We start from the raw sequence: 11,501 nt of genomic DNA, 5'->3' as shown, positions 1-11,501 counted from the left end.
AGCGTTCCCAGAGTTTGGGGTGGGGGCAAGGGAGGGAGGTCCAGGAATGGCTGCCCTGCCCTTCCAGACCATGGGCATCTCAAATACTTCCTTAGGATTTCCCGTGGTCACCCTGTCTAGACCACCTCCCGTGGTCACCACCATCACTCTTCTCAGCATTTATCGCTAGCTGATATATAAGAATATATGACGAGTCTTCAAAAAGAAGACTCAAAAAGTTCATGGAAAATGTGTATTATGAAAAAACTATGCATGGACTGGAAAAAACATTTTTTTGTACCAAAATAAACTCGTGCTAATTTGTTATAACATATCTGAATAGGATCTAGTTTGAAGCACTATGAAGGATAAGACAGTTTGTAAAGAGCGCCTATGAGAGCAACATGAATACTGCTAAAATTGAAGCAAGAATAAACATCAAATTGATGGAGAAGCTCAGGTGGAAGAATGGTGAAATCACTAATGCTTCACGAAAAGTTTATGGAGACAATGCCCTGAAGTAATCAGCAATTTACAAATGGATAATTCACTTTAAGAAGGGGCTAGATGATGTTGAAGATGCAGCCAGCAGTGGTAGACCATCAACATCAATTCTTGAAGAAAAAATTAGTCTTGTCCATGCCCTCACTGAAGAGGACTGACAACAGCAGAAACAACTGCCAACATCTCAATTAGTTCAGCTTCCACAATTCTATTATTTTTATTTTTATTTATTTTTTTGGAGGCTGGCCTGTATGGGGATCTGAACCCCTGACCTTGGAATTACAAGGGTGTGCTGTAACAAACTGGGCTAACCCAGCTAGCCCAGCTCCCACAATTCTGACTGAAAAATTACAGTTGAGCAAACTTTCCACTTGATGGGTGCCAAAACTGTTGCACCCAGATCAGCTGCAGACAAGAGCAGAGCTTTCAATGGAAATTTTAAACAAATGGGATCAAAATCCTGAAGCATTTCTTCAAACAATTGGAACAGGAGATGAAACATGGCTTTACCAGTATGATGCAGAAGACAAAGCACAGTCAAAGCCACGGCTACCAGGAGGTGGAAGTGGTGCAGTCAAAGCAAAAGCAGACTGGTCAAGAGCAAATGTCATGGCAACAGTTTTTTGGGTTGCTCAAGGGATTTTGCTTGCTGACTTTTTGGAGGGCCAAAGAACAGTAACATCTGATTATTATGAGAGTGTGATGAGAATTAGCCGAAGTTTTAGCAGAAAAACACCTGGGAAAGCTTCACCAGAGAGTCCGTCACCACCACAATAATGCTTCTACTCATTCTCATCAAACAAGGGCAGTTTTTCAAGAGTTTTGCATCTGCCTTATAGTCCTGATTTGGCTCCTTCTGACTTCTTTTTGTGTCCTAATCTTAGAAAATCTTTAAAGGGCATCCATTTTTCTTCAGTTAATGTAAAAAAGGCTGCATTGATGTGGTCAAATTCCCAGGACCTGCAGTTCTTTAGGGATGGACTAAGCAGCTGGTATCCTTGCTAACAAAAGTGTCTTGAATTTGATGGAAATTGTGTTGAGAAATAAAGTTTATATTTTTAATTTTTATCTTTTAATCCCTTTTCCCCATGAACTTTTTGAAGTCCTCTTGTAAATTCCAGAAAAGTAGGGACCCATCTGTCTGCTTCTCTCCCTGCAGGGTCCCCAGGGTCTGGCACATAGTAGGTAGAATGAACTGATGGCCTGGGCCTCAGATGCTATCCCTGCTCCCCCCTGGGCATCACAGTCTGGGTGTGTGAGCCTGTTTGTTCTGCATATTTTTACTTTTGACTCCCACTGGAGGCTAGTTCTTCCTTAGAACAGCCTGAGGCCCTTCATTTGCTTGAATTCAAATTGCGTTTTTCACAAGTGCTCCTTCGAGGCCAGAGCTCTACCATGTTGGAGCGATTCTTTTTAGGGACGTGAAAAATGTCATTTTTTTGTGATTTAAATTGTCTTGGAGAATTTGACCATCACCCCAGTCCATTCAGATCTCTTTGGATTCTGCCCATCTCTGCTTCAATCCATTTCATTCCCTCAGATCTGATCAAGTTACTTCCAACAAGCTCATCCCAAGTCACTCACAAAAATGTTGACCTTAATTCTCAAGTTTATTTATGGACAACATACTTGTGCTTGCTAGGTGTGTGGCAGATAGGCAGAAAGCACAAGATGGAGTGGCGGTTTTCCAATAGCAGATCTAATGGCTAAATGAATTCTGGAAAATGACTTCCTTCTCCCTGCCCAAGAGGTGACTACCAGCATATTGCACTCCTGGGAGAGGTGGAAAACCCTCCCCCCAAGCACTGGAACTCTCACATATTCCCAAGGGTGGCAACAGCTCAGGTTACTGGGCCTGGGCCCTTTGGATTTAATATCTTGTCTACCCCACACCCTGGCTGAAATTTGCTAACTATAGATGGGACCTACAGGCTTCCTCTCCAACCCCCATTAATCTGTCCAGGTGGGGGCCGGCCTGGTGGCGCACTGCTACAGTGCGCCGCTTGAGAGCGTGGTGGCGCTCCCGCCGAGGGTTCGGATCCCACATGCAGACCGGCCGCTCACTGGCTGAGCGAGGTGCGGGAGCAACACCGAGGTTTGCGATCCCGTTGCCGGTCCCGGTCCGGTACGGGCGCGACACTGAGGGTTGTGATCTGTTGCCGGTCAGTAAAAAAGACAAAAAAAAAAAAAAAAAAAATCTGTCCAGGTGGAATATTAGTACATTTAGAGTCTGGACCCGGAAATGTCAAAGTTCAGAGGAAAGAACACGGCTGCGAAGCAAGACGGATAGGCTTGAATTCCAGCTTAGTGAATGCTTCTGATCATTTTGAACAAGTTACCTAATTCTCCCAGGACGGGCTCGGACAATGGGAGAGCCAATGTCTACGTGCAGAGTTGTTGAGAGGAATAAATGACATCGTGAGTGTGTGTGTGTGCCAGGTGTTTGGACAGAGTAGGTGCTCAATTAAGTACTGTAATCTGCAATAATTAATTAACCAATCGGTCGTTGGTATTATTAGCCATCCATGACCTGAGTCTTGCCAGGTTGTGGGTGCATTCTGCCAGCGTCCCAGCAATGGAAAGACTTCCTGACTGCAAGCGGCGAACCCCTCACCACGGGTATTTCCCCTCTCCGGGAAGGTGAAATGAGACGGGGTCTCTTTAAGGGCCGGGCACCAGCGGGCGCCCGGGAGGGGCGGAGACGGGGGCGCGCGCGAGGCAGGACGTGCCGCCGGGCCGCGCTCGTCCGGACTCGCGCCGGAAGGAAACCGGGTCAGCCCGATCCGCTCGCCAGGCTATGCTGCTGCGGCCGCTGCGGGGCTGGGCTTCCCGGGCGCTGCACCGCATCGGCCCGGGGGACCCCGGAAGCCCCGCCTCGGGCGCTGGGCCGCGGGGGGTGCAGCAGCGGGCCTGGCCTCCGGGTAACTCGTGTCTTCGTCCCACTTCGCTGGCGTCCCGAGGAGGCCTCCCACTCCCCGCCCGTCTGCTCGCGGGACAGGCCGAACCCGAAGCTCCGTCTCCGAGGCGCTGGATTTCCTCTTTTGGCGGAGGCGAGGGGCGGGGACTGTCCTTGGCTGGTACCCGGGCGCGAGCCGGCAGCGAGCGGCTGGGGCCGTGGGGCGGGGCTGGGGAGAAGGGCCCGAAAGAGCAGGAAGGACCCCTCCCCACAGACGGCCTGTTCTGAACATTGCGGCCTAGGCTCGGGTCCCCCGACCCATTTCCTGGCCCGATTCTTTAGGGGCTCGGGGGCTAGGAGCTGGTGCCAGCGGGCGGGGGAGGGAGGTTAGGCTCCGGGCGTCCTCCCACCCTACCTGGGAGTAGGGACCCTCCTCTTCAGAAATGGGAGTCGCCTTTTTAGTAAGGCTCTGGCGTTCACTGACGCGGGGATGTTGAGAGACGCTGCAGAGCCACCTGTGGAGCGGGCAGCGATGTCAGCTTTGGGCCTGGAGGAGAACCTGGGTCCCAGGCCCAAACCCATGCCCACCGCCCAGTTTTCACTTGCCGGACACCCATCTGTGAAGATCTAAATACTAAATGTGTGGAAGATGTAAAGTACTGTGTAAAATACTAAGTGAAAGAACCTGAGCACACATGGGGCCTGGATGTGCCTACAGGACCCAGGCAGCAGCTGCACAGTGTCGCGCATAGGCAGACAATGGTGCACATACCTCCATCTACCCACAGAGGGTCCCCCAGACAGAAAACATTTTTAGGTCAGGAAGGCTGCATAAAAATTACTGTTTTTGTGGTCGTTTGGTAAATTAGGACAGAGAAGAACCGAGTTCTTTACAACTTGAGTTTAAAAATTGATTTCTTTTCTTTTGTAGATAAAGATAGAGAAAACGAAAAAGAGAAAAAATCAGTGGTAAGTCCCTCTTTTATATGCACTCTCCAATGTAAGGTAATTTTTATTTTTATTTTTTTGAGGAGAGGAGTGAAGGAACATGTATGTGCACATAATAAAAAACAGAAGTACAAGATCTCCAGGGATAAGGAAGTCTGTTTCCATGCCTGGGCCTTAGACCTCCCCCTCCAGAGGATACCTCTGTTACCAATTTCTTGTATGTCCTTTCCCAGAGTCTATGCAGGTAGGAGTATACATGTATTCATATCTGTCAGGTAGATTTGGACTGTTAAAGCTTGAGAGATGGCTGTAAAAGGATTTGAAAAATGCTCATCCTGTGTGGGGAGGGTTGGTTTCAACTTGGGTTGGGCAGCCCAGATGTGATGCAAGGTCTGCTGACCACCACTCCCTACCCTCCAGTGCTGAGACTGGTGGTGGGCAGGGGAGCAGAGAGAATCCATGAGGGTACGCAGATGTGGGTCATCATGGTGACTCTGAGATGCTCGCTTTGGGGTGGGACTGTGGCTGGTGTGAGGTTGAAGGTCAAAGGAGGATTAAGTTGGATATGTCTGTGGGGATGTTGGGTGCTTTAGCTGGCTAGGGTTGGGAACAATATTTCAGTTACCATCAGTCAAGAGGCTCAATTCCCTAAGCTAGCTGGAAGTCAGTAGCTCCTATGTCTGGGAGGGGCGGGGGCTTGGCTGGTGGTGGCAGGAGTACCTTGGCTGGGATCTGTAGAGGGTGGGAGGTGTGGCCAGGCCTCAGGGGTAGTCAGGGTGATGGAGAGGGCCTGGGAAGGAATGACATCACATAGAGAGGACTGGTGATTGAAAAACTTGAGATTTATAGAAGTTTGTTGAAATTGTAGGAGTGGAGTGGGGTACGGCAGGTGGGCACCATAGAAGGGGAGGAGGTCGCACACTTGAGCTGGATGGGAACTAATGCATTATTGTGTTATTCATTATTGAGTTAGCATTGATGTGAGTGGGGCCTGTGCTAGGTGCTTTCTGGGTGCGGTCTCATATGCCCCAGACATGCAGTACATAGTCTATAAGAAGTGGCGTGGAGCCTGCATTCAGGTTCATGGCTGCTTGAGTGGTTACTCAAGTCCTGTGAGCTCATGTGTAGGAGGCACTGGGCTAGGACCTGGAGCTGGAAATCAAACAGCCCCCGTTGTTAGCCGTTGGCCCACGGTCCTTCTGATTGGTCAGTGTGATGGGGGAGACAACAGTATGTAGGACAATGGTGGATCTAGAACAGCAGTGGGTCTGTGGGCTGTGAGGAGGGGGGCTGATGACTGAGGGGAGGATTGGGAAGCCTTAATGCCTCCTGGGAGATCGAGGAGAGAGAACTACAGGTGCAAGTCACAGAAGGAAGAGAAACTGCAGGCCTGGGCTTGTGGCCAGTACCTAGAGAGGTGGTGGGGAGGGCTTCGAGGTGTGTGGATGGAGTGGAGATAGGTCCTAACACCTAGAGCCCCTGAAGGACTTTACCCCCACCCAACATGGCTCTGATTTGCCTTAGGAAGAAACAGTGGTGGACCATGGGTGGAGTGTTCTGCTGGGCCAGATTGGAGGTGGAGAGGCCAGCAGGGAGGCTACTCCAGCCAAGAGGAGTGGAGGCCTTAACTAAACTCAGGGCCAAGGAGATGGACACAGATTCTGCAGATGGGTGGGATGCAGGGCTCAGAGGCATTGCTGGTTGCTTGGTGTTGCTGGGTGAGGAGCAAAGATGTCCAGGGTAATGGGGGTGTTTGCATGGGTGGTATAGCCATCAAACAGCACTATTTACAATATCAAAAATTTGGGCATCACAACAACACAATTTTGTAATAAAAAAAATTGGACAGAACTTAACATCTAACAGTAGATATTTCAGTAAATTTTGGTGTATCTTATGTGATGGAAATATAAGCCGTTCAAAATCATGTTTTTGAAAAAATTTTAATGACCTAGGAAGGTACTCATGGTAAAAAATGGGGAAAAACAACAACAAAAACCACAAATCACTAAGAGTAAAAATATATGAAGTATAATCTAAATGAAATAAAATATAAACTGACCTTAGGGGAAAAAACAGGAAAGAAATATCATAAACTGTTAATAATGAAGAAATTCTCAGTATCGTTAAGAGAAAGTTAGGGGGTTAACAATGGGTATGTATGAAAGAGAGTTTGGGGGCAAAAGTGGGGAGTCTTCCCCCAGCTCCTTGATTGTTAAATGAAATTGAACTGGGTTCCTTTTTTTAGAAAACAGCATTATCGAGTTATAATTTCCATGCCATAAAATTCACCCATTTTAAGCATACTATTCAAAGATTTTTTAGGGGGCCGGCCTGTGGCTCACTTGGGAGAGTGCGGTGCTGATAACACCAAGGCGGTGGGTTCATATCCCTATATAGGGATGGCCGATTAGCTCACTTGGGAGAGCATGGTGCTGACAACACCAAGTCAAGGGTTAAGATCCCCTTATCAGTCATCTTTAAAAAGAAAAGAAAAGAAAAAAAAAGACAAAGGTATTTCAGTAAATTTACAGAGTTCTGCAATATCTCTGCAATCTAATTTTAGAACATTTCCATCACTAAAAAGAAACCTCATGCCTATTTTCGGTCATGCTTCCTGTCCCAGGAGACCACGAATCTGCTTCTTGTCTCTATGGATTTGCCTTTTATGGACATTTCATATAATATGGAATCATACAGCATGTGATCTTTTGTATCTGGCTTCTTTCACTTAGCATACTATTTTGAGGTGCATCTACCTTGTAGCATTTATCAGCACTTCATTCCTTTTTGTTGCCAAATAGTATTCCATTGTATGGGTATATTACACTTTGTTTATCCATTCACCAATAGAGAGACATTTAGGCAAATTTCCTTTTTTACTGCAGACATCTCAGGGTCTTTAATAGAACAATATATATTTTGACTCTTCTGGTGGGGGCTTTGGAGCCAAGCCTGTTTGCTGCTGGAGCCTTTGGTTCCAAATAAGCATCCAAATGGCAGTTCTGTATTTCCTACAGTGAGAATGCTTAACTTCCATTTTTATTTTTTTTTCCCTTTTTGTCTCTTTTTTCGTGACCGGCAATGGATCGCAACCCTCAGTGTCACGCCCGTACCGGACCGGGACCGGCAACGGGATCGCAACCCTCGGTGTTGCGCCTGCACCTCGCTCAGCCAGTGAGCGGCCGGTCTGTACGTGGCATCCGAACCCTCGGCGGGAGCGCCGCCGCGCTCCCAAGCGGCGCACTGTAGCAGTGCACCACCGGGCCGGCCCTTAACTTCCATTTTTAGAAAAGATTAAATGTTGTTGTTTAAAAATAAGGGTAGTTGATTCATCACAGTGTCAGTTATAATCATGGGAAACGACTCAAGGCCTCATATGTGGCAGAGGAAAGTGGGGGTAAATTGTGGCACATTCACAGAACACTAGGCCTGGCTGGCCGTGTGCTGCCACGGCATAGTGAACACCTTCTTGTCCCATAATTTCCTGTTACTTTCCTTCCCACCCTCACACTCATTGTGAGCTCTGTGGGTACTGGGACTGGGTCCTCAGTACACAGTGCCTTGTACATAGCAGGCCTTCTATAAGCACTTGAAAGACTCTCAAAGATGTGAAATGTGTGTAGAAAATAATACGTGTGTGGAATATGCTAAAATGTAGTGAAGTTTATCTCAGTATCTGATTAATGGGCAGTATTTTCTGCTTTATAATTTTCGCTATTTTTGTCAATGGGTTTGCACTCCTCTTATAATATATGTAAACATCACTTTAAAAACTAATTTATGCCTGTGCTTTTGGGGTTGTATTCATGAAGTCTGTGTCCAGCCCTATTTGCTGTAGTTTCTCCTATGTTTTCTTTAATAAGTTTTATTGTTTCAGGGTGTATATTTAAATCTTTAATCCATTTTGAGTTGATTTTAATATATGGTGAGAGGTATGGGTCTAGTTTCGTTCCGCTGCATATGGATATCCAGTTCTCCCAGCACCATTTGCTGAAGAGGCAGTCACGACCCCAGTGAATAGGCTTGGTGCCTTTGTCAAAGAACAGATGGCCGTAAAGGTGACTCTTAGTTTACCAAGTGGAGCTGTACAACATATAGTATTTTAAGGCTTTAGGTTACCCAAATGATCATTTGGTCATTTACTTAACTAACCATACTCAAGAAGAGACCAAGAAACACTCGGGTTACAGAAAGTCAAATCCAGATTACATTGTTGGTGGGAATGCATAATGGTGCAACCCCTATGGAAAATGGTTTGGAGGTTCCTCAAACAGCTGAAGATAGATCTACCATACGACGCAGCTATCCCACTGCTGGGAATATATCCAAAGGAATGGAAATCATCAAGTCGAAGGTATACCTGTTCCCCAGTGTTCATTGCAGCACTCTTTACAGTAGCCAAGAGTTGGAATCAGCCCAAATGTCCATCATCAGATGAGTGGATACGGAAAACGTGGTATATCTACACAATGAAATATTACTCAGCTATAAAAAAGAATGAAATACTGCCATTCGCAACAACATGGATGGACCTTGAGAGAATAATATTGAGTGAAACGAGTCAGGCAGAGAAAAAGAAATACCACATGTTCTCACTCATTGGTGGGAGCTAAAAATAAACAAATTAATTCACCCACATACACACTCACAAAAAAACCGGGGGGCGGGGGGAAGAAGATGTAACAACTATACTTTTTTGAAGTTGTTACAACAAGCAAATGGAAAGGACATTCTTGGGTGGGAGGGGAGAGAGGGAGGAGGGAGGGAGGTGTCGGTGATGGGCCATAATAATCTAATACATTGTATATTGACAAAATAAAAATTTAACGAAAAAAAAAAATTATGGACTTCTTTTGCTTGACTTCTCTTTTTTCCCTTCCATGATGGGAACTTTTTGAGATCCTTCATGCGTTGCCTGCTCTAAACCAGGGAGCAAATTCGCTGAGCTCATTCAAGGCCTTACATTTACCCACTCTTCATAATTTCATGGCGGGAATAGGAACAAGTGTTTTTAGAAGAAGATCTCATCTGAACAACATATTAAAGTCTTTGCAGTGAACAGGAAAGAAAGTCTATGTAGAATGATGTCTAGGTTGAGCTCTTTTTAAATATCTAGGAACAGGAAAAATGGTTTTCTTTAGAGAGCAACAACAAAATATCAAACCTGTTTATGTTCTAATGGGGTCCTTTTGTGCCCTTTTGCGCACTCTCTTGGGTTTATTTTATAGTTTGGGGTTCTAAAGGAGTGAGCTGGCAGGGACTCGGAATTGGAGGGTGGCCTGGCTTTTCTGCATACCTGTTAGGATCAAGGCAGGAGGAAGCCTTTGCAGCTGACTGACAGAGTTCCAGTTGCTGAGGAGAGTTTATAGTGGGTGTGGCGAGGTGTGGCAATTGTGACGTGGTGTTTTATGTACTGTTTTACTGAGACTCCACCAGGGGTCATGAGAAAAGGGCCTTTCAGGCCTGGCTGTGAATTCCACCTCTTTCCCTTGCCAGGTCTGGTGCCTTGGGCAGGCTACCTAAGTGGCCCACGTTTTTCTGGGTACTTCCAGCCTGGGTATAAAGCAACAACAGGTCACTGTGCAGCAGGACAGGTTCTTCTCTGACTGTGGCTGCTCCCAGAGGATGTCTAATGTGTGATCTCAAGGGCCAGTTTGCCCTCTTACATATGCAGAAATGCCTGCTCCCTCTGGTAATCTGTTGCAGACAAAGCCACTTAGCCCATGTCACCAGCAGTTCCTGGTTGAGCAGAGCCTTGTCAGAATCGCTGGGCGGCAGGTTCAAGGGCTCCAACCCAAAGTCTGATTCCAAGGGCCTGGGTGTCACCTGGTGGTATCTCATGTTAACAAGCTACTCTGTTGCAGACCAGTGGTGCGCAACCTTGCCTGCACATTGAAATCACCCGGAGAGAGCTTTAAAAGTTACCAAGGCCTGAATCCCATGCTCAGAGATTGGGCTGGGTTATGGCTTCCTTGTAGATAGTTTTACAAGTTCCCAGTTGATTCCAATGCATAGCAAAGGCTGAGAACCACTGCTGTGAATGCCTTCTTTCCCTATGGAGTGTTACTTGTAGGAGGCTCCTTGGTCTTTGGTGTAGATAAACTCCAGATGGCTGGCTGTGGCCCCTCTTACTAGTGCTGTGACATCTCCCTCCCCAGCTGCTTTCATCATGAACAGAGTGTATGTTCAGGCTGTCCTTCTTGCTTTATTCCCTTCTACATGCCTCATTTTTCACTTCTGTGAACAATGCTAGGACCCACTTCTCAGGTTCTGGCGAGGTTAAATGTGATAATCATGTATGTTAACCATCTTAGGGCCTGGCCTGTGACATGGTGTTCAGCAAAGTCCTTGCTCTTTTTTCTTCTCCCCTTTCCTAATACTTTCTAGTCAATGACCAAGTGCTTTTTTTCTGTACAAAGCAGAGTTAGAGTCTAGATAACATACATATGTTTCCCAACCTCAAAGCCGTTAATCAAGCTCTGGTTAAGGAGGCAGGACACTTATACCTAAAATCTAATAGTCTGAAGGGTTGAGCTAGGGAAGGGCAGAGCTAGGCTGTGTGTTGTCTAGAAATTGATGGAAAGGAGAGTCTGGTCTGGAGGGACAACTTGAGCCTGCCACTGAGGGAGAAAATCTGTTTGTCTGTCATTACTAATGATGGGACCCTGGGGGTTTCCTGAGGAGAGATTTTGGCTTACACTTCAAAGTCTTGGACTGAACCAACTATGCTGTTCACCTGAGCCCTTACCTAGAAATCACTCCCTAATGTTTCCCCCGGTGCTTGCTTTCTGGCTCTAATGTGCATTTGTCTTTTGCCAGATCTGTGTAGAGGGCAATATTGCAAGTGGGAAGACGACATGCCTGGAATTCTTCTCCAGCACAACAGACATTGAGGTATGGCCTCCACACTGGGTTTGAAGGAACCTGAAAAGGCTTGATGGAATAATTTATAGAGCGGGTAAACTAGCTGTGACCAATAGAAATGTAACGTGGGCCACAAGTGCAAACCACATATGTAATTTTTCATTTCTAATAGCCTCACTAAAAAAGCAAAAAGAACATTTTATTTAATACTATATATCCCAAATATGTAAACATGTAATCAGTATAAAAATTATCAATGAGCGATTTTGCATTCTGTTTTTCATACTAAGTCTTTGGAATCTGGTAT

General features: G+C 46.3%; 1 protein-coding gene across 2 annotated transcripts in view; it reads left to right on the top strand.

Annotated features, from left to right (window-relative positions):
• The first annotated feature begins 3,128 nt into the window (after positions 1-3,128).
• TK2 (thymidine kinase 2, mitochondrial) overlaps positions 3,129-11,501 on the top strand; it is a 32,113-nt gene continuing 23,740 nt past the window's right edge. For both annotated transcript variants that reach the window (XM_008574122.1, XM_008574121.1), the window contains exons 1-4: positions 3,129-3,162; positions 3,195-3,404; positions 4,317-4,348; positions 11,150-11,224. In XM_008574122.1, coding sequence (XP_008572344.1) covers positions 3,129-3,162; positions 3,195-3,404; positions 4,317-4,348; positions 11,150-11,224 — 351 coding nt within the window. The remainder of the gene's footprint in view (positions 3,163-3,194; positions 3,405-4,316; positions 4,349-11,149; positions 11,225-11,501) is intronic.

Source organism: Galeopterus variegatus, unplaced genomic scaffold, assembly GCF_000696425.1.
Source record: "Galeopterus variegatus unplaced genomic scaffold, G_variegatus-3.0.2 Scaffold999, whole genome shotgun sequence".
NCBI lineage: Eukaryota > Metazoa > Chordata > Mammalia > Dermoptera > Cynocephalidae > Galeopterus > Galeopterus variegatus.
The sequence above is the reverse complement of the archived record's forward strand: the minus strand, read 5'-3'. Positions and strand labels throughout refer to the sequence as shown.